General features: G+C 36.3%; 1 protein-coding gene across 1 annotated transcript in view; it reads right to left on the reverse strand.

Moving 5' to 3' along the window:
* Window positions 1-24,008, reverse strand: part of prim2 (DNA primase subunit 2) — a 54,427-nt gene extending 30,419 nt beyond the window's left edge. Inside the window, exons 1-7 of the mRNA XM_043256396.1 lie at window positions 23,617-24,008; window positions 23,126-23,277; window positions 22,926-23,038; window positions 22,638-22,732; window positions 22,313-22,433; window positions 21,642-21,737; window positions 21,021-21,158 (exon numbers count right to left, since the gene is read on the reverse strand). Of these exons, the coding sequence (XP_043112331.1) occupies window positions 21,021-21,158; window positions 21,642-21,737; window positions 22,313-22,433; window positions 22,638-22,732; window positions 22,926-23,038; window positions 23,126-23,270 (708 nt within the window). The 5' untranslated portion in view covers window positions 23,271-23,277; window positions 23,617-24,008. The remainder of the gene's footprint in view (window positions 1-21,020; window positions 21,159-21,641; window positions 21,738-22,312; window positions 22,434-22,637; window positions 22,733-22,925; window positions 23,039-23,125; window positions 23,278-23,616) is intronic.
* Window positions 24,009-24,454: the final 446 nt, after the last annotated feature.

Genomic DNA, 24,454 nt, shown 5'->3' on the forward strand with positions numbered 1-24,454 from the left:
TAGATCGCCCGCCGTCCAACTCCACAACAACGTTTCATTAAAACAAGTGCATCAATTATCAATGACGACGTATGAAATTATAAAAGCCTAGCAGTGCAAAAAATAAAAATAAAAAAAGAAACATTTCTCAAATAAGACTTTTAGTCATGTGGGTCGATTCATTTCAAGGGGGCCAATGGAGGTTGCTTGACCAATTTTCTTTAGCCGCCTAAAAATGACAAGAAAATAATATAATATTGTTAAATAATAAACAGCATTTTTTTCTTGGCAAAAATGTGCCCATATTATCATGTATAAATATATTGTGAGGCCACAATATGTCTCACTCAGAAGAAAGGAGAAAAAAAAAAAAAGTCAAAATTAACCGACTATCAGACATATCCAAGTCAGACCATGTTCCATTATCCTCCTTTCTAGACCTTAATATCGTAATGGGTGTCTTGCCATTTTTGTAGAATTCCAGCACAGGGAAGGATATAATGAAATATCCAGGAAAGTACTCGTTTATCTTTGTATTTGTCTGTTTCTGCGCAACTGTGGCACTTCTGAAAATCAAATAGAGTGAAAAAACAAACTCCACAAAGGAGACTTTGAGGAATCATTTTATTCTTTTGTATCATCAAGTGAAGCCCAACTACATGTCATCAGAGATAAAAGCTCAGCACAAAGTCTTTGTCAGATGGGAAGCAGCTTTCAATTTCATGCTCATTTAATGAGACACTCCCAGTAATGTCTCCTATCTGTCCTCCATGGCCATGAGAAGCCATTACAGCAACACACATCAGCCACGACGGCTCACTAACGGCAGAGAAAACGAGGCACAGTCATTACGCCACAACAGCCATGTTGGTGATCCAGATAATTGGCAGGAAATAGAAGTCAGAAGCAGGAAAGTGGCGTAGAGGGCCGGCCTGCTGAGGGTCAGTGTGCAGCGCTGTGAAGAGCCAACAGAGAGATGAGGAACATGGTGCCAGTGGCCCTGAGCCAGGTCACTTCTGTCCATTCCTGAGCATGACAATCACTTTCAGTGGAGCCTGTCAGGTATATACGACGCCGATAGGACACTAGATTGGAGCCTGGTGTGATTTTCACAAGATCGCACTCTTTACTTCCGCAGCTCAAAGCAATCCACTCAAGGTACATTAAATCTTTTTCATGCTGCTATAACATATGCGGTGCAACCAATAGCGTACCTTAAAACTAAACACAGTGTTAATGAACATATGCGGGATACATCCCCACATGATCACCATCTCTATAGCAGTTGAATTAAACGTGAAGAAATCATTCAATATAGTGCACCCTGTAAAAATATAAGTAATAACAAATACATGCCTTTTCAACTGTAAAAAAAAATCAGTAGCTAATAAGAATAGCTTTTGATAATATGAAACTGAATTTCCACAGCACATAATTATTTAAAAGTAATGCTTGAGTTAAGCTTTTAAGTAGTTCTCAATTAAATGCTACATAAAGTAAATATTCGGTTAGTAATAGATAAAATAATAAATGAATAAACGGGCAACAAAAATATTTCGTTTAGCTGTATTCTATATATTAAAAAAAACACAAATCATACACACAATAATATGCACATTTAGGCCATAAAAGGAATGTAAATGACTAGCACATGGTTTATGAACATTCTTGGTACCAAAGAAAATTCATTAATATTTTACTTCTTCACAGCTAAACACATGCTTAGCATTATTCTGTCTGGATTAAACCAATGTCATTAGTTACAGTGCTGCTATACTGACAAAAAGAAAAAAAAAACAGGAACTTCTCCACGATGAGATAATTGCAGCATCTCTATCTTCTTTGAAGGGGATTCTTAATAGTTGCATGGAAATCGGGACATCAAAGAATAAAATTCACGTCAGTCCTCTTAAAACTAGAACCTAATTTGTTCATTTTCTCTTTTTTGACTAACAAATCAGAAACGCAGTGTGTACAAATTAAACACTTTGTGGAGAGTATGGCAAGACTTCCTGATTATCATGTTGGTTGCTTAAGACACATTACTAGAGAACAGATGTCGGAATAAAACATGCTTGCTGAGACAAACGAGAGAACTGGAAAGACAACTCCCCCATCAGGTCAAAACAAGTAATGCAAGCGCAATCCTCACACTCCAGTTGAGCGAATACTGTACAGTGTGTGTCCTTTCAAACAGAAACAGAGCATATCTGCTACCTTTCCATTTATGTTTGGATACAACACTACTGGTTGACAGGCTGCAGAGACAGAAAAGAAACTGATCAAACATGCCAACTTGAAGCTTTAAGCTTGATATGAAAATGAATTTACTTCAGCTGGTGTCACTTCAGAGATAAGCGGGAAAAGTGCAAAGCAATGACTCTGTAGACACATCTATATTGTGCATACTACACTATATTTACCCAATGTCAAGGCCTGAACAAAGCTGAAGAGACACATTGATACATCACAGGTAGGAACAAAATAGAATAAAAATAAAAATAAAAGTCAAGAATAAAAATACGATACTGATTCTGTATTAATCACGCTTTAAACATAATAATCAAGCATTGAACAATCATTTTAGTTTTATTTAAAATATCTCTCTCCCTCTATATACATGTATAAAATCAAACACCTAGGCATTTTGACATTTGTGAAAGAATAGGTCACTCTCAGGAGCTCAATGAATTCCAGCATGGAACTGTGAAAGGATGACACCTGTGCAACAGGTGAAATTTCCTCACTCCTAAATATTCCACAGTCAACTATTAGCTTATTATTATTATTATTATTATTATTATTATTATTATTATTATTATTATTATAAGAGCGTGGAAGTGTTTGGGAATGACAGCAACTCAGCCACGAAGTTGTAGGCTGTAAACTGACGGAGCAGGGCCAGCAGATTCTGAGGCACAAGTGTGAAGATATCAAATCATTACAAACCTCCTAACTTCATGTGGTCTTCAGATTAGCTCAAGAACAGTGCGCAAAGAGCTTCATGGAATAGATTTTCATGGCCGAGCAGCTGCATCCAAGCCATACATCATGTGCAAAGCAAAGCGTCACTGGACTCTAGAGCAGTGGAAACGCATTCTCTGAAGTGACAAATCGTGCTTCCGAGTCTGGGTTTGGAGGTTGCCAGGAGAACAGTACTTGTCTGACTGCATTGTGCCAAGTGTAAGTTTGGTGGAGGGGTTGATGGTGTGGGGTTGTTTTTCAGGAGATGGGCTTGACCCCTTAGTTCCAGTGAAAGGAACTCTGCTTCAGCATACCAAGACATTTCCAATTCCATGCTCTCAACTTTGTGGGAACAGTTTGGAGCTGCCCCCTTCCTCTTCCAACATGACTGTGCTCCAGTGCACAAAACAAGGTCCATAAATACATGGATGACATAGTCCAGTGTGGATGAACTTGACTGGCCTGAGTCCTGAGACAGAACACCTTTGGGATGAATTAGAGCGTAGACTGAGAGCCAGGCCTTCTCGTCCAACATCAGTGCGTGACCTCTCAAATGCACTTCTGCAAGAATGGTCAAAATGTCCCATAAACACACTCCTAAACCTTGTGGACAGCCTTCTCAGAAGAGTTGAAGCTGTTATAGCTGCAAAGGATGGACCAACGTCATATTAAACCCTATGGATTTGCAATGGGAAGTCACTTAAATTCACATGCGAGTCAAGGCAGGTGGATGAATACTTTTGGCAATATAGTTCTCCCTCTCGTTTTATATATATATATATATATATATATATATATATATATATATTAACATTAACTTGTTTCAACATTTGTATCAAAACCAGAAAATCAATTGTTATTTACCAACAGAAATAACAGCTTTTTTTTTTTCAAAACAATCTTCCCCCCTGAACATGTCATACTGATTCAAGAGCTGGTAACAGAAAACATGTGAAATTGTCCAGACAGGAAAAGCTAATGAGCGGACTGGTCCAGATGGTGATTCAACTGTGATGAAACATACAAGAAATAATTGAGAGGCATGCTTGTCAGGGACTTTAACTCCTAGATAGCCCTTACGCACACTGCTAGAGGCTATGCAAAATGGTGAGAAGACGATGCGGCTAATTGGCATCATTGAGGTCCTACAGAGGCTTGTTGGACTCTCTGAGGAATGACATGCACTCTAGATTTTGCTTGTTAGCAAAAGCGCTAAGAGCTTAGTCCATCTCTATGCGAAAGGAGTCTGGTGATCTTTAGAAGAGGAAAGGTACAGTCACCACACTGCATTATGAGCACAAGAGGCCAATCTAACGAGATTAGCAGCAAGTACAGAGTCTGCTGATGTACTGAGCAGAGCTGGCTTTGTTGATGTAAAGATCACTGATGAAAATACATATAAACACGCACACAGACACACATTTATACAACAGTTTTGTCTGGTCCTCAAATCTAATTGGCTGATTAGAGTTGATTTTAGAGTGAAAACGGAGCTCCTTCAACCGCTTCAATGTTTGTATCATGTATCACTCTGCTTGCCACATTTCTCATAGTGGTGGATTGCCAATCCACTATAATTTACAAAGAGATTATTGAGAACAGTTTTGTTAACTTAAAATTATGTTGTCTTTGACGCAAACCAACTCTACTAAATCAAATGAAAAAAAAAAACAAAAACAAAACATTGTGACTATATATTTTCATGCTTTAAGTAAAGCAAATTCTAAACGTCCACTATAAACATCTCTCGTCATAAACAATGTTAACAGTCCCAGGGCGTGAAAATTTCACTTTATGAGGTTTTTCATTACATTATTATGAGTTCCTTTAGCCTGCATATGGTTCCCCAGTGGCTAGAAATGACGATAGGGGTAAACCGAGCCCAACATCTTCCCTTTATGTCATCATATGGGAAAAGGTTACCTCCCCTTTCTCTGCTTTGCCCGCCCAGAGTATTTAACAGACGAAACCACATCGGCCTAACTGTACACTCATAAGGATGGACAATCTGACAGGACTGTTACTATGAGGTGAATTAGATCTCAGATCTGTATAGTAAGGACAAGCTGACAGTGTCTAATCATGATTTCAGTTTCATCAGACACATTTTACAGTCACTAGTCCAGCTAAATCACAACAATGCATATACAATAACATAACCATATAAAACAGAGGTTGCTAACATTTTTACAGATATTAGCCTACTGAACAGCAATTTTAAATGTACATTCCTAAAAAAGACAAAAACATCTATATATATATATATATATATATATATATATATATATATATATATATATATATATATATATATATATATAAAACTATGTAAAGAGGTTATTTTCAGAAACCAATGAAACCACACTAATTACTGAATTTATTACTAGTACAACTAGTAAAATAATATGCACTGCCATAATGGCAACAACAAAAAAGATAGAACAGCTGTAAGAAGTATTATCAAGATGTTTGAAGAGACCCAAACAGTAAAGAACTGTGTCAGGAAGTGAAAGATTTCAAAAACTTTATAAAGAAAACTAGTGAGAGAGGTTTTAAAGACCCAAGCACAACTGCCAAGACACTAGTGAATGATTTAACCAAGTCTGGGACTGATGTCTCAACGAAGACGGACACTACGGGTCTGGATAGGAAGGAAGAAAAGACAACTCCAAGCTAGACTGATGTTTAAAGGGGAACCTAGAGAAATAGGAGCTTAAGAGATTTGCTGAGGAGGAATAGGCTGTATCTCCTCAGGAGACGTGCCCAAAACCTGCTGAGAACTACAACAAACAACTAAAAGCTGATATCAAGAAAATTATTTTGACCTGTAGACTTTTCATTCTTCTTCATAATTTTGTTTCTATTTGTATTACAAACACACCAAGCTCCATTTGTATGTATATATGTATGTATGAGTATATATAAAAATCACACACACACACTTTGTACTCGTATTAAACTCTGCTTTTGGGTTTAAAGGGGAGCATTTGGACGACTGCCATTTCATACAATTTCATAAGCAGCTTACCAAAATACATTACTGAGAGCAGAAACTCAGAGCAAACCTTACGAAAGAATCACATGGTTCAGCACATGAGAAAATGGCTTAATTTTCATGTCCTGTGTGTCTTTATGTGGCACAGAAGACCTTGGAGAAGACAAACCTCTCAAAATCCATAAACCCGTAACAACAATAACGTTTATGTGAATGGCCAGCGACTCCGAGCAACCTGCAAGCTGCTTAAATCCTGAACAGCCACGCTCCGAGCATTAAATGTTTGGATCCGATGATAACATATTGAGCAGACCTTTCCGCATGTTCCTGAAGATGGATCTGTGTAAAGCCGTAAATCAGAAAGCCCACTGTTGCTTTCATAAATCCCCAGATAGGCCATATTGAGTGCTGGATTAGCATAGTCTGGAACGAGGCTGCAAAAGTCATCTCCCCTTTGTTGGTGGAGACATCAGCATCTTGATAAGCAATCAGCAATACCAAAACCGACAAGATTAACTGGAACAACTGAGGGGAATCTGCCCAACAAAGATACAGAGATGCAGGATGCATGTCTAACACGAGGCAGATAGTGTGCAGCTTATAAAAAGATTTTTTTTTTTTTTTAAACAAACAATTTAAATTATACATTGTTGCTCTGTGTATTTAGTTAAAAATGAAAGCATTTCTACAACAAGTTTAGCTTTTATTTGCCATTGCTAAAAATTTTATAAAAATGTTTGTTTTTTTCCCTTTAACATATCTATCATATATTAAACAGCATATATAACAGATTCATCACCATTAGATTTTAACAGGCCATACAAACCCACAGAGGCAAAAAATCTATTGCTTGTATCAAAATGTAACACTGTGGCTGTGTAGTACTTTAAAAAGCAGTCTTAGTACCTGCACTCTTAAGGTATTATTACATCCGTGTTAAATAAATTTTCACTGGCAGATGATTTCAATAGCGACAGTAATCAGAAATTTTACTAAAATTCCCCACAGAGCTTTAGCAGCTTGTTAAATTGCTAATGTGGAATTGTCTTGGTTTAAAGTGACTTTATTTAACTGCTTTATACATACTAGGGGAGCATTGGTTCTTGGTTAAAAAAAAACACAACACACACACACATACACACACAAATATTAAAATGTGTTTTTAGTCCTGTACATGGCATAATAACCTAGGTATTTAGGCTATTCTGTAACAACTTTATTGATAACAATAGATTATGCTTAATTGCATGCAACATGCAAGCCTGAACCAAACCCTTATCCTAGCTCTGATCGTATAGAAAGTATATGTACTTGATTAATATTAATATGTAATAAATTAATATAGTTAAATATACAGTAAAACTGTAAAAACAAAGCGTAAATGAGTATTCTGGTAGAATATTTACCGTGTAACATTCAACATTTAAACTCCAAAATGTTTTGAAAATGAGAACAGAAATCTCTGCAGCAAGTATAAAACCTTTTTTCCCCGCAAATAAAGGGAACGGTTTGCACAGCATTTGCATAAACGGCAGAGCTTCAGAATATGATGAAAAAATAACATTGTGATCATGACATTTTTTTAGCAAATATAAGCTATTACAAATTTATAACCAAACGTTTTTCCAGCATTACGTTAGATGTACCAAAGTTGCAACAGCAAGCCAAAAGCTTGCTTCAGCCCTCAAAATATTAATTTAGAAATGCTTAGAAATAGAAGTAGGTAGGCCTAGAACGAACAGACTTCAAGCTGATATGAAATACAGTTTAATGCGTGGTCTGGAGAGCTCACTCATACCTGTCAAGTGCTAACAGCATTTGGATGGGAATATTTTGCTTTAAGGAGTGACAGGTCAGATGAGAGAGTTGCCCTCTGCTTTTTCATCCTGTCAAAAAAAAGCCTTAGGAAATAAAACCACGAAAACACTGGAAACCTACGATGGCTGCAAAGCTCTTTATTTAAAGTATTAATTTACAATGAATTCATTAAATGAGTTCACTTAAATGAACGTCAAGCCTTTTAACCCCAAAGGCAAGCTCCAAAATCGCACTATTTGTATCTTAATAAGCTTCGCAAGGTCCTTGAGACAGACACGGATATAATTCAGCGGTAACCTTGGTGACCAGCATCACACTTGCTGTGTAAGCACAATAATCTCAGGCACTTCCCACAGAATACCTGTGCTGACTTCAAGAGCCTTTCACAAGCTGATTGATCGAAAACACCGGCTTCTCTTGTTAGCGTTACAGCAAAATGTCATTCGATGCAAATTCACTGGAGCTCAGGGACAGCGGCAGAGTTGCAGAGTTGGCGTTAAAACTTGGCAGACCGCACAACCGGCTGACTGCTGTGAATTGATGCATGGTGCAGGATCATTTACTATCCTTTGCTCCGCATAGATCACTGACTGACTTTCCAAAAAAGATCCAAAGTATTTCAACACAAAAGCTACTTGGGCGACACTTCAAGGTTTTCAACTTTCACGTTTTGTGAGGAGACCGGCGCTGCCATCTGGACACCGGATCAGAGGTCATTCTTCTTTTATGAAGGTATGATGAAACCTATGAAATTGTGTATGACTGCTGCCACGATGCACAGCTGTCATCACCTAGGATTTTCAGAAAGCCTCGGAAAGACAAAATTAAAGCAAGGGCTTTCAGACTTTTTAAAGGCAAAATCTCTCAAATAAATTCCAAAACATAAAAGACAGTTATGTCAGTATATGCATTTGACGTATAAAGACTCGTTTAGACAACAGCAATGACACCCACACACTACATCACGAAAGCCCTGATTTACCACTCGCCAACAGTTAATTGAGATCACCGACAAAAGCTCAAAATGGAGGAAAAATCAGCGTTGCTCTTGTGAGTGACAATTGCTTTGTGTGAGAGAAGAGCGGCTGACTGACAGATATTTAGCAGGTTAATCTATCTGAGACCCAAGTCCTGTAGTGTGAAATGTGTTTTGACTGGAACTGACAAAAGCGACAATAGAGAGTTGTGTAGTGTGAAACAAACAGCAATCTGATAACAGTCATATACCGTATGGGTGGTGTAAGTAAGGAATAATTGACGATAGGCCATTAATAACAACCTTTATTTTTCTAATAAGTCAATTGTTCCAGTTATACTATGGTTGCCACACCTCAAGACACTGGTCAGTTTTTGTACTTAAAATTGCCAATTCCAAAACGCCATTTTAGACCTAGTAACGTAGGCTTAAACTCATTCACTGTGCGTTTCCCTGAAAATGACTGCACTTCAGAACGTTTGTCAGCCAATCAGATTCAAGCATTCAACAGCCCCCATAGTATGATATAAAGAGAGGTTAATAAAATAAAACTGATGCATATAAACAAACAGCCACTACACTAAAGCCAAGATAAGTGGTTATGTATCTGGAAAATATTACTTATTAACTTTAAAGTATATCTTTTTTTTATTAGCACTATATTAATGTGTCCTTATTACATATTACATTTATTTACTGAAGTAGCAACAGTAAATTAAATATTTGCATTACATACATAACGAAACTGCATTATTACAAGTAACAAACTTTAATTCAACCCCAAAATAGTAACTACATGTTGGTAATATTCCTTTTTTCTAAATATGTTTAATTGCAATGTAACAAGAGAAAATTTAAATAAAGTGACTTTTTCCAATCCACTGCAAACCTTAATAACAGCTACGTCATTTTAATATAATACCAATTAAACTACATGCACTACTAGATCTCTTACCGTGAAAAGTTAGAATTAAGTGATCAGCATTAATCATATGATTAACAACTCATCTTGTCAGTAACAAAAAGAAAACAATTATAAGTGTAAAATTAAATATTTCCCAAGTTCGAAAAACACTTCACTAGACGGCACCGGCAAACAGACTAACACTATCTCATAGCCGGCTCGTGCAGTTATCACACTTGGACACTTTATTTTTGCCATTTTAAAATTCACGTTGTTCTCACTCCACTAGGAAAGACATGTGCCGGGTGTGTGTATTTTGAACACATGGCATGTACCGTATAGTTTGCACTGGGACGAGTTAGTGCGTTTATCTAACATCATCATCTTCTGTCTTTAAATGTATTCAGTGTGAAATGAAAAGCAAACAGTGATCCAATTCCAGCCTTCTTACACTGTCCAGGTCGATGGCCTTCGCTCCATGTGCGACCTGAGGTACTTGAGGGATGAACAGACTGAGAGCAAACTCAAAGGTCACGTCTCACTGGAGGTCAATTTTACATTTCCTGTGATGCCTATCTGACATGTTCACTTATGAAAAAACTATGAGAAGCAGAAGACAGGCTGAAGTCTAGGGCAGTGCTTCTCAATCTTTTTGACTTCAAAGCCCCTATTGTCTATAACAATATTTAAAGGCCCCATGATGTTTCCAGTTGTTTGTGATTTGGAGTCAGAGTGCCTTTATTGTCCTTTCAATCATACAAAGGGTGTACACTGAATCAAAACAACTTTCTTTAAGAAACAACAGTGCATATAAAAAGGCACCAGACCACAAGACTGGACAAAACACTAAGAAACTCAATTCACATTTTAGAATTCCATTTTTAAAAATTATAGTATGTTAGCTCATATCCAGTTTTCCCCTTAGGGTCACCAGAGTGATTTGAGGAAAATGTATATATTTAACAATTATGTTCAAAACTCAAAGCAGCATCTGAAGAAAAATAACCAAGAATCATATTCATAATCATAAAGTAATACATCACAATATTGCATTACTCCTTAAAAAAAGTAACCAGTTATGTTACCTAGTTACTTTTTATGGAAAGTAATGTGGTACAAATAAATTAAATGTGCTTTATTGCTTTTAATACAATTTAATATCATTATTTTTAATATAATAAGTTATTTTTATAGCAAATTAAAAGCCCCTTTGTACCAAAAAGTGTAAAGAATACACCTCAGACTGAAGGAAGAGTAAATCTTGTACAGTAGAATGCAGAAGAAAGTCATTTTTGTTTATGGTTGAACTGGCTCATCAAAAAAAAAAAAATCAGCAAGGCTTAGATTGTGTTGTTTAATATAGTTAATTATTGCAGGTTTGTGCCATATTCTGAATTAGCATTTCGTCTTGATTCATTTAGATTTTTTTGTATGTGTGCTTGAGCCATTTTCTAAGTGTTCAACATTGTAACAAACTACAGGCATACTAACAATTACAGATCTGTTGATCTCTGTAACGCAGAGGGCAATCAAATGAGTTAGTTAGTTAGAATCCACACACCTTTCTGAACGTGTGTATCCGCGTTCAGTCCAGACTTCTGGAAGCTCGCAAATCCTCTCATAATGAAAGCGTAGAGGTAATGTAATGTAAGAGATTAATGTAAGAGATTAACTGTTGTATATACCTACACATTCATTGATTATAACTGAATTTTCTGACATGAGACATCTTTTCAGTGATTAAGGAAGCCTTCGTTTTGTGCCTTTTTTGTTGTATTCTCTATTCATAATTTGAATAAAAGTTTGTAAGACCAATTGCAGCGTACATGCAACAACATTTTCAAAGAGAGCCACATCTGCATATATTCTCAAACTCGCAATGACTGACAAAGTGATAAATATAGCTATGGACTGGATAAAATATGATATGTCAAAATAGAGCAAAACAAACAGATCAAAACAAGAACAAAATAAAAAGTGTGCGACGTCCCACTACATAATGAAAAAGAGTCACATAAAAGAAGAATAAATGCTCGAATCATCCTGTAGCATAATTTGATACTGATAAATACTCAATTTGTTATTAAAAATACATTCAAAATAAATACAAAACGATCCAATTCTATAATATTTACCAGAGTGGTTGCTTTAGAAATTAAAATCAGTCATCTGCAATCTTGTAGGTGCAATATCACACAAGCACCACTTATTACAGGACATTTTCTGCTTTGGTAAACAGTCATTTCATCTATAATAAAATTCATGTGACCTATTCTGAAACGGCAGAGAAATAATACAAATAAATATACAATTCTTAACGCCATCTCCAAGGCGGAATACATCTCTACGAGCGAAAAATAAATAAATAAAACTAAATTATACGGCTACCCTATCATCAACAAACTGCAAATTCATCCTTAAGTGTTCCACTGAAGTGTGAAGAATGTCAAGCATGTAGATCTAGAAATCAAGATGCTAATAAAACAGCTGAAAATACAATTACCCGTCCATACTTGAGCTATAATCTGATGCTGTAACAGACGTCTGAGACTTTGTGCAATAAGATAGTTTGAGAGCCCCACTAAATACTGTCACAGCATACTGAAATACGAAGCCTTTAATATTTAAACATCAATGCTTCCCCCTCAAATAATTACAACCCTAAAATATTTATATTCAAGTGCCTTTCAGAAGCCCTGGCTTTTTGTGAGAGGAAAATTGGAAAATTGAAGCGACAACTGCGTTTCACAAGTGGGCGGTGTTGAGAGGCGCACCGAGAGTGTGAAGCGTTCTTCTTGGAAACATTTCACCTCCACAAAAAGAGAAAGACCTAACGCTGTACTTTTGCTGCCGCTTTCCAATTCTTTAACGATCCATAATGTCACATTAACATCCTCTCAAGGCTTAAATGGAGAATTATCAGTATAAAATGTAGGCAATGCATTTAAATGTTAGTCCAGTCTGTAATAAAATGAATAATTCACACAAGAACATTATCATCTAATGAAGAGCTCCTTGCATAATTCAAAAACGCATCATACTGGATATTGGCACAAACATAAAATAGACGGATAATTGTAAAAATCTTCCCGAACGCTGATATTTCCAAAGGAACGTTATGATTCCTTTAACTTCATTACTGAATTGTTTAGCGAATTTCCGTGCATCGAGCTTTCTCAATTACTCTATTTCACAATTAATTCGCAGCTACCTTACAGCCAAAACAGTGAGTAAAATAAATCACAAGTCAAAATCCTGTTAATTGTCAACGTCTGTTTCCCTCGTAATATCTCTAGCGTGAAACTTACACTTGTGTGCAATACCAGAAATATTTAGTAAACGATTATCGCTGTTGTACTGAGGAACTGTTTGTACAAAACATGCCAGAAGGCTCCTAACTTCCCTAAAGACAGGAAACTACTTAAAGTGCTCCCCGTTCTGCATTTAAGCAAGAGGGGAGACGCCGAAGACAAGACTACAAGTGGAGCTTTGATAAATGCATGGAGCGCTCACATCATTACATCCCAGGCAAGACTTGCCGACAAGGAACCCAAATCAATCTTGTTATCTGGATCCCACAAGGAGGTCATCTCTCTCCTCCAGCATTCATCAGGACATTTGGCACAGCGCAGAGTGGGAGAGATCTCCAGCCTGGCATTACACATTCATAAATCAACAGCACAAGACCACTGGACTGCAACCTTGTGGGCAGGATGTCTAGAGCGAGACTGAAAGACAATTAAAAATACAGAAGTGGATGTGTTTTTAATTGCACATTCTCTTCACACTGCCTCGAGGTGTTTGGTGGAATAAGCCAGTGCTTAAAAGGCCTCATTGACATAAGTGTTGCCTCTTCAGTTAGATGCCATTATACAATGCAAAACCCTTCTAGTTTCTCAGAAGTGTTGCTATTTGACCGGTACACCAGACAGACAGCACGTTCTGTAACCTTTTTATCTGCATACATTTTTTAAGAGGATGCACTGGTGTGACTGAAAAAACTGTAGGGGTTTCAAACATAAAACAAAGCAGAAAAAAGGCTGCACAAACTACCAAAAAAATGGCACAAGCTATTAGGTATTTGAAAGACTCTTGAGTGACACATGATCCTTCAGAAATCTATTTAACATGCTGATTTGGTCATAAAAGCGATGGTTGAAAATGTTTTTTTTTTACTGATGTAGGGTTTGTTAAAATTTTTGGCAGAGATTTTGAAAAGTTGACAACTATTTGAAAATCTGGAATCTGAGGGTGCAAAAAATAAATAAATACAAATAAAAAGTCAAAATATTGAGAAAAAAAAAAAAATCACCTTTCATTTTGTCAAAATTAAGTTTATAGCAATGCATATTATTAACTTAAAATTAGGTTTTGGTATTTACGGTAGGTAATGTACAAAAAAATCTTCATGGAACATGATATTTACCTAATATCTTAATGATTTTCGGCATAAAAAAAAAACGTTTTGACCCATACAATGTACTTTTAACTATTGCTACAAATATACCCATGGTCACATTATTATTCATGTTGAACAAAAGTTAAGATGTAATATTTTGTGTAATATTTTTGTGTAGTATTTTCTATAACACAGCACCATGTTACAATAATATTCTTATCAAAGCATCAATACCAAAAATAATAATAATAATAGCAATCATTAAGAGCATGAGGAGAGTCTAATACCGTATCCGAAGCCCTGACAGAGCTTTGACCACAGGATTTAAAATATCAGGTTACATTCACTTTACATTTACCCTCTATGTAGTGTAGGAATGTCTTTTGTGCATGCGTAGTTATATTTGTGCACAGTACAATAGACGCTGATTTGCACTGAAGGTTCTATTTAAAATCATTAAAGTGCATTTATCCTTCCTTTAACAATCCAGTTATAATTTACTGCTTAATGCACTAGCAGACAACATTATCACATGGCTGCATATACAGTTAATTTAAGTTCATTTATAAGCCAACTGATTAATTTCCGTGAGGGAATTTTATTGAAATACTTGACTTAATTAAGATACAGTAAAAAAGTAAGCTATTCAGAGCAAAACAGATACCCATTACTCACTGATGCGGAACGCTTCCCAAAAGAAATATATATATATCCGAGCCAATCCCTAAGCTTTGTTGCTTTGTTGACTCGAGTTGTTATCAGAGTCCCCCTGCATTGATCAGATAATGAAGTAAGGAATGCATCAGCCCTTCGTCTGGACACACAACAGCCATGCTTGCTCATTAATCACCCGAGAGGACAAGGGAAAATAAACCTTCAACTGTTCGAGATGGCCTTTCAGTTACGGAAAGACCCAGCATGATTGAGAGTTTGCCATTGCCATGTTCTTCAGCATGTGTCCATCCATCCATCGGCACATCCACAGCCCTAGCCAGACACGCCAGCTACAACCACATGGCTAAAATTGGGCTCAGGATTGACAGCTTCAATTGAATTGTTGGCAGGCGGAGTGGAAATGCTTGTGTTTTTCTACTCTACCTTGGTGACACTCAATTAGGTCAAGCTTTACTTTGGAAAAGTGTGTGATGCCTAGCGACAAGGTAATATTTCACAACTTGGTGATAAAAAGAAACCCTTCAGAAAATTAAACAGAAAGAACCTGGAGCCAGTCAGAGCGGAAAAAAACTGATTAAAAGTGAGTATCTTTGGAGGCCACTTACAATCTTATCACATGAATACAGCAAAAGGTATTGGAGGCATAACATTACTGTGTTAAAGTGAATACAGTTATTAGAGATGCACCGTGATTTCAGCCAAAAGAAATTGATAATGTCATTTCAGGTTGACACATGAAAGAGAAAAACATGGCTGAAAAGGTGTATGGGAAATGATCCAGCTTAATTGGATCTTATGTAAACAAATGATGAATGATATTAGCATAAAAGAGGTACATTTACGGCTGATGACAAATATCATATGGCCCAGCCTATATAGGGGTGGGCCATATGATATTAGATCATGAGCTAAACCAAATTAAATGTCTTATTTCCTTATTCGCTGCCATTCAAATGTGTAAGGTTGGTAAGAGGTTGATTTCTATATGTAATAGCAATTATCCGAAACGGATTTGCATAACGATGTAGAAGTTTTTAGTATTAGAAGTCTCTTTTGCCGAATTTTACATGAGAGAAACCTACATGAAACTGAATTTTTAAAACATTTTTAATCCTTTGACAGAAATGAATTCATCCAGCAGTCTGCAGTGTGTGTATATCATCTTTGTTTCATAAAGACTAAAAAAAAAAAAAAAAAAAGAAAATCTTAAGGGAAAAAGATGTTTTAGAACTTATTTGATTCCTTTCCAAAATATTTAAACAGAGTTAATTAAACATATATAATATTGAACCAAATTAATTAAAGTAACAACTCTCCAATGAGCACAAAATCTAACTTTCACATATCTTAAACTTTGTGTCAAGAGTTTCCTCTCTCACAAACACTTCTAACAATGTAAGATTTATGCATGCTCCAAATTGCCAGTATCTATTTTAGGATGTGAAACTTTTCACTGTTTCAGTAAAAGACAGCCTTTTCTTTCAGTCAAGTTTAGTTTTGGAAGTCAAAATCCTGCAAATCAAGGTAAAAACAAAAGATCAGACAGCACAGAGAGGGTACTATTTTTTTTTTTTAGATTCATAATTAGGACTAGCTCCGTTTAATGAGAAAAAGAACACTGACATGATCAAGTCAGCAAACTTGGCTGGTGATTAAATCTATAAAACATCCAGAGAAAACATAACTAATTAATTCTGGAGTACAAGTGCCAATTTTTAAAGAAACAAAGCTCAAGCATATGGAGCTCGTAAGAGATCTTCAGCATGTTGATGTAACTGCCACTTTCCCTGGCCAGTGCTTTTACTTTAACGCAAACCGGCAAGAAGACCTCTGTGCTTCTTTTTCTTAACAGCAGCAGATTCATTAAGTTTCTCGAAACAATTCCGTAGACGTTGTTCCATGTATCGCGGTGCCCTCGTAAAAATTTCCTAAAAAAAGGTACCGAGCAACTGACAAGTAACAAGTGTTTCAGTGCACATTTTCCTTGCACTTTTGACTTTGAACCTCGGCTAACAAGCAGTTAGTAGCGTGAGCTCAAGCAACGTCTGGCAGAATACATGCCATTTTTGACTGTATTTGAAAACATAACATACTTCAGTTTGTTTAGTAGACCATTTAGCGATTTTAATCATCACACAAAATTGTCCAGAAACGACCGCCTCTTCATCTTCTTGTCTTTCTCTGTCAGAGCTTGCATGTTTCTCTGACACATCCGCACAACATGTCTGCTGCATTACTGCGACCTCTATTTGATCGGTTCACGTCATTGTTCGGTATAATTTATGCGAACACTGAAAGACTATTTTAGGCCAAATAATTTCAGCTGCCGAATATTCGGTGTATCCCTATTTAATACCACCTAGATAAATGTTACAAATGTGACCGTGTCTTTCATTGTATATTTCAGCAAAAACGAATAAATAATTTCTAAAACTATTTGCCTGACCAGCAAAAAAAGAAATAAAAAAAAAAAGAAAAAAAAGAGATATTTATTTATATATTATTGAGCCCTGAAAGCACATGACAGAAACAGTGTGAAAGTCAAGAACACTGAAGCTTTAAACCAAACCTCATTACCGATATGACAGAAAAAGAATTAGTGAGATGGTGCAGTCTTTAACGTGCTTTATACGGCTCAGGCTAATAATAATTTCCGTCAATGGACAGTCTCATTATATTAGAGGTCTTATTTTCAAAAAGCGTTGAATATTTGCAGAGCGAGCTGCTTCATCCATGATGACTTTTGAACAACGAGAGGGAATTACATTGACTTTGATGGAAATAGCACTTTAAATGTCGGCCCATAAGCTGCAGCTCAGCTTTGATTAAGAACGGATCCCCATGTCAGACGTTCTGTTTGTTCGTCATGGACACAATTAACTCTACATGACTACCTTTGTATTTCACCACGTTCTGCTGGCTGGTGACCGCTCTTTTAAAAAGCCGAACACGGCGCAAGGCTTTTAAATCATAATTGGCAAGTTGCAGCTTGCCTGCCAGGAGAACCTTTGAAACTTTCCAAAGAATCTAAGTTTCAGCGAGTTTGTCAGGCGGTCAATGAAACACGGAGTATAAGCAGGAAAACTGCAATGTCTACCAACCAGACACAGATCAGCATCATTTATAGATCTATTTATACACCTTAATCGGGTTAGACACCATATTGAATTTTACATGGAGGAAAACAAGGCTGTGAGGGATGGACAATGACACACACCGCATAAAGGTCTTGGAACATGTCATTTTCACTTCTCATTCCTGTTTTATGGCGTTTTGTCTACTGAAAGTTTTTTGTTGTTTTTTTTTTAATTCAGAAAAATGTCTCATCAGGTGAACAATCGATATGTTGTTAAACAACAGTATCCACTGAACGCACTGAATTTCTATTACTCACAGTGATAGATCACTTTCAATCCTGTCAAGAATTAAATATGATACTACCCTGACATGGGTCTATAGGCTTTTTAGATTGATCAGATGTAGTGTCAAGGCAAGTAATGATAATTGTGATAAGTAGTAAAGGATGAATGTTTTTATTTTTCATAGAGCATTTAATTAACTTGCACTGGCCCAGTCAACAAAAACAAGCTGGAAACTTAAGCTATGTTACTCCATATATCCATAAACAGTTTGGGGTTTTTTGTATTTGTGTGTTTAAAAGGGGAAAACGAATACAAAAGGATGAATGAACGTTAAATTTTTATTGACAAAATGGCAATTCTGCACTAGCCTGAAAGAGGGCAAAAGGCCACCCTTATAAATCTTCAAAAACCTTTACAATGGACAGGAAACTGTCAAAACAGTCAATGTAACAAGCAAAAACGTTAGTTTAAAGGCAGATTTTGAACAAACTTCTAATACTTTCTTTACCCTTAATAAAAACATAGTTAAACACACACAAATGAAAATGAATGCATTCTCTCTTGGAAAGATTTACCTGCAACAATTACTGGTCAATAGCAGCTCTACTAAAATGGACATTGAGAGTTAAATTAGGTGATGCATGGTAAAGGATTTTGAACCAGGCGATTGATTTCAGACAATCTCACTGGAAATGATTCGGAGTATCATAAAAGACCCGTTCCAGGCCTGATTTATGGAGTTGATGGGAATATGAAGATTGACACATTTCATTTTCTTGCAGCGTGGCCATCCTGAACGCCATCAAAAAGAAAATGTGCAGGCAGCATATGTTTTCATTAGCCAGGATGGATTAATGCTCGGGCTTATTCAGCTTCAATATACTGGCAGGAGGGAGACTGTTGACTAGCATTCGGACAAGAGCTTACCGAATAATAATTCAAATGACTTTTCTCCGAGAACATTCGGCCCAAATAAAACCCATCCCACCAGCTGTCCAACTGCCTGGCAGGCTCACTGCGATGGCCGGCCTTGACGAGATGGCATGTAGATGACGGAAAAAAAATAAAAAATCCGTCAAGCTGAAAGATAATTTAACATGCTGAGACGAGCCTTTCTTAATTTTGTATCATCCATCTATGACATATCACAATGCCCAATATTCAGGTGTGAGACACAAAACTCAGAAACAGCACATTTCCTACAAAACATTTTCAACTAGCACAAAGAACGTTCAATCCCAGAAGCACGAGGAAATTTATGCAGACTACATGCCAGCACTAAATGCACAAAGCCTGTCTCTTCTCCACTTACCAGTGATCAACCGAACACAACCGCTCCCCAGTTTCAATTAAAATGCCCAATTAAACCCAAGCTGGGCAGACTAATGTTGTTAAGTAATCTGAGTTCACAAAGCTGCCCGATTTATTATTGTTCCCTATATCCTGCGCACATTTTAATTTCTCCAGTTATAGCAGCAATTAAACCTGCTGCTGCATTGTTTACCATCACAGGAACTCTCATTTGAATCTTGGATATTAATGGAGTGAAGATGACAAACAGGCGGCTATTACCTTAACAGCAACCACACCGTTCTGCTGATGAATGAAAAATTAAAACTGCACTTCAAATTTAGAGTGTTATATAACCTCAATGAAATAACCGGTGAACTCATGCTTAACAAAACCTTGATGGAAAAACAGCACTGTATCTCACAGAACCGAGTTATCTTCATTATAGCATGTAACATTAATATGAATACTGCAAATAAAAATAAATGTTTCTGATGTTTTTGAAAGAAGTTTCCTGCATGTCCTCACCAATTGCGAAATTATTTGATCAAAAAAATAAATTTTTCTGCTCAAGAAGAATTTCTTCTTATTGCTTTTTATGTTCTGGAAACCATGTTTTTTTAGGATTTATTTTTAATCTTTTATGACATTTAAAACGGTCGCTTTTTTTAGCTTAATGCATTCATGCTAAATAAAAGTATTTCTTTCAAAACAAATTTAAAAATGTCTCGACTACATAGGTGTCTGTATATACTGTAATACATTTCTTCAATTGCATTTCCAGTACAAAAAAATCCAAAGATTACAGTCTGTTTGATCCTGTATATTTTTAATATTTGTGCTATAGCTACTGAACAAAAGACAACAAGGAAGCAGAAAAGCTCATGCTCCACGTCAAGCATGAAATGCCTTCAGTGTGCCGTCTGCTGGGAATATCCTGACACACATTACATTAACATGCGTTATAAATATGATGCAAGGGGAGAAACTCAGTGGTACGAATACAAACACAAGCCTCGTTTTTCAAAGGATAATAGCCTATCGCAGGGAAGCACATTTTGCTGCCATTTGGCAGAGTTGGGGGGGAATCAAGACGCCTCCACGGTGGGTTACAGCAATCTTGGCAGGAGCTAACAGAAAAGCTGCTTTTGATTTCCTGACCAACAACCCTCCCTGTGACCTCCTCCATCTCCTAGCCGCCTTTTAATCTCCGTCTGAGGGTGGAAATGACCCATGACTTCTCAGTGTGTGCCATCAAGCACTTTACGTTAAGCCTCTCCAAACTATCATCTCTTACGCCCACTCTTTCACTCCTTTAAGAAAAAAAAAAAAAAAAAAAAAAAAGCAATCTCATGACTGCTATAACCTCTCGGTCGTGTTACCTTTCTAGTCATCCAAGACCACCTTAACGCAGTTCCCCCATTAACTCTAACTGTGAGCTACAAGCTCTGTTTATGTGGCTTACAATAACCCCCCTATGAACTTTAAAAATAGGAAACCTTTTTTAACGAAGAAATACATGTTAAGTGTGAGGTGGCCTTTTATTGAACGCTCAAAGCATTCCCAATAACGAACAAAAACAAAAGCAAAATCCCTCATAATAAAGTTTACACCATCCATCTTGTGGTGACTGACTGTTTTCCGATTGTGTTACTTACCTCGAGTGCTTTGGAGAGTCGTGTTCGGAAGTCGTTAAGGACAATCGTGACAATTTCTTGATGGGGAATGTAAGCATTTCCAGCCTGCAAGTACACTTTCCTTGTGCGCACTAAATCCAGGGCATCCTGAAATGGCACCTTTGACACAAAAATAGAAAAATAAGTTGTATACTTGAATAATTTTTAAACCTACTGCAAAAACACAATGTTAAAAGAGCTTATGCTTCTTTTAAAAGATTCACAGGCAGGTCAATTGATATATTGGTAATGCTTTATAATAAAGTTCGTTAGTTAACAATATTATTTAACATTTATTATTAGTTGATGTTAACTAAAGCATTTGCTAATGCATTATTAAATGACAAGTTATGCTTGTTAACATTAGTTAATGCACTGAGAACATTAACAAAGATGAATGAATGTTGTAATAAATATATTTCTCATTGTTTTGTTCACGTTACATGTAAAGTCTTACCAATACATAAAAAAATTATCATTTGCATTTTAGAACATGCATTGTAAACTTTACCTTGGTTTAAATAAACCTAATATACTATATTTTACAAAGTTATTAATTCTCAGAACTCTATCATCATTTTTATAATGTTGTAATTAACTCACTTTGTAGACATCAAATTCTTCCACTTTGGTTCCACTTAATCCATAGCTGGAGGCAATGAGCCTGTCTTGTAGGTTTTTCTTCTCCTCTGAACTTACCTGTAAAAGGGAAAAAATGCACAGTTGACATTTCTGTAGTTTGAACTACAAGAGATAAAGCAGGGGCAACATTCGGCAAAGACAAAAAGCGTTTATCGCCACGATTCAGAGAGCAACCTGAAAGAAAAACAGCAGATTAAATTGTAATGTGAAAAGGTCGTGACAAAATATATTATTTAGCATTTATTCGGTGACATAACGGCATTAGCATTTGTTTATGGCTAGAAAACACAAGCATTCGAGCATGGCTCTTAAATCATATCAGGAGTGGAACTGAAAGACATGAACTGAAAGATGAACCACATTTTAAGCGTTGAACAACTGCCCCCTACAGGATTGCACGTGAAAACACACTGCATCTAAAATATCAATGATTTAATCAGCATAATATTGGGAAGCTGAATGAGAATTTTGAATCTGACACGAACTGAAAACAACACCTGAAAACAGATTAAGTTATGTTTCGGTTATGGTCATCTAAAATAAATCAAATGCACAGACTTTTCTGAAATCATCAAAAGAATGGGAATTGCAGGATGCTTCAACAATTAAATTAATATTTTAAATAGTCTCACCGTCTCGTACTTCAAATTATTTTTATGCAAAAAGTCAGTCTTGTGCTTTGAAGGAAGGTAATTAAACCGGTAGCGGAAAAGATCCATTTCTTGTTGGATAAACCATCGTCTGAGGTCCTCCCTAAAATGAAATGAAAACATATACCTTAAATTTAAACAATCTGCCAATATTTGATCATAAAATGTATACATTTAGACTGAATATGAAAAACCCTGCATGCAGGTCTGTAAACTGTTAGTATCATTCACAAAAAAAAAAGATAACTGGCCAAAAATCACGAATCTGTTTTAAGTACATCCTGAATTGCACGTTAAGAATACTTACGTCTGGCAATAAGCCAAACGCAGAATAAAATGGGAGATGTGGTCTTTTCTTCGTTTCTCATATTCAGATATTCCTCCGGGAACCTTTTGCTCGCTCTGGGTTATTAGGGCAGAAAGGGGAGGAAAGGGGATACAAGATAAATGGAGTTTACTCATTTAAACCATAAGCAAAATCTTCGATTCAGACAAATTCATTTTTGAAGATTTTGAAATGTTTCTTTTAAATAAACATATGCAGTGAACGTACAGCATAAGAAGAAAAAAAAAGTGCAGAATGTGTTGTCCTCACCAGCTCTATCCTGTTTGGGAAGTTCAGGCTTGAAATTTCAGCATCCAGTTTCTTGATGTATTGTTCTGAATTTTTTACACAGCTCACCCCAAGGTTTTCGACAGTCTTGAGCACTTGGAAAGGCACATGATAAGCATATGCATTAATATGTTAGCATGCTAAACTAATTGTCACTTGAAGGCTCCACGCAGATGACTCACATTTCAATCTCTCCACAGCGAAGGTTTCAAACTCGGTGAGAGAGATGTTCTCCAGAGGAGGCTGTCCATAAAACTGAAGACAGTGTTCATACAGATCATTTTGAAGGTTGCCGATCAGCTTCTTTCTTCTGCCTGAAAACTGCATTGCGAATCTAGAGAGTTTGAAGGACACGTTTACTAAAACTGAATGTCACGTCTTTTAAAGTCATTGTGATCTGAACCACAGAAAACCACTGACAGACCAGCAGCGAATATAATAACGATAGCTGACCGATAAATACAGACACCACAGTAACGCTCTCACGAAAGCTCAAAAAAGCTGAATAGTGCTAGGTTAACTAGCTAACAGTTCATAGTATAAATAGCATCTCGTGCTTTCTGACACTAGTCCTCGTGCGTATTTGCCGTTAAATTATATATATGTTACAAGCATATTGGGTGTTTAACTATATATTTATTACGTGTTACTGTCATCTAATAGTAAAACTCACATCTCAAAACAATCGTCGCCAGTCTCTTCTCGGCGCCTAAATCCCGCCAAAGAGCCGAAGGACCAAACAAAGCGCGGGTATATGACGCCACTCTGAAACTTGACCAATGGTGTTGCGCGAAGGCTGCTTCCGGGGGCGTGTTTTGCGCTCTGTTCTCAGTGGGTGAATACGAGTCTGAATCAATTCCACAAGATCGGTTCTTTTGAAGAATTCGTTTCAAAGAAGCTGTTCAATCAACCAGTTCAACTGTTGTCGAAGGATACAATGAGATTGCGTTTTTCACGGGGTTCCTTGCGTTCAAAACAGCCATATTTAAGAACACATGTTGTTTTTTTGTTTGTTTTTGGTTAACGTTCTCGTTCAAAACTTACGCCGAAACGTATGTGTGTTTTAGAAAGAGACAATTTATAAAACTTCACTCCAACAAAACTTTCAGGTTTTGGTAACAGGCTCAAATGATACATTTAAAAGATTTGACTCAAAAGAACGAGTTTTTATGTCTACATAGAGCAAAAAAACTATATAAAATTAAACTGGTGAAATATAATTAAATAAAGAATTTATTTAATTATACTTCAACAGCTTAATTTTATTTTTGTTGTTGTTGTTGTAACACACTATTTATGATTTCTTAAAATGTTGCATAAATTGTATAAATACATTTAATAACACTGTTTTTAAACAGTAAAAGTATTTGTATTGAGTAAGAATTAATTAGAAATGCATTTATCTTACTTCCCGAATAGAAAACTTGAGTAAAATTTCTTATAAGAAAAATTTGAGTTCATTCCATAAATGTTTAATGAAATGAGCGTCATTTTGCTTCTTCTTCACAACC

The sequence above is a fragment of the Puntigrus tetrazona genome, chromosome 13, assembly GCF_018831695.1.
Source record: "Puntigrus tetrazona isolate hp1 chromosome 13, ASM1883169v1, whole genome shotgun sequence".
Lineage (NCBI taxonomy): Eukaryota > Metazoa > Chordata > Actinopteri > Cypriniformes > Cyprinidae > Puntigrus > Puntigrus tetrazona.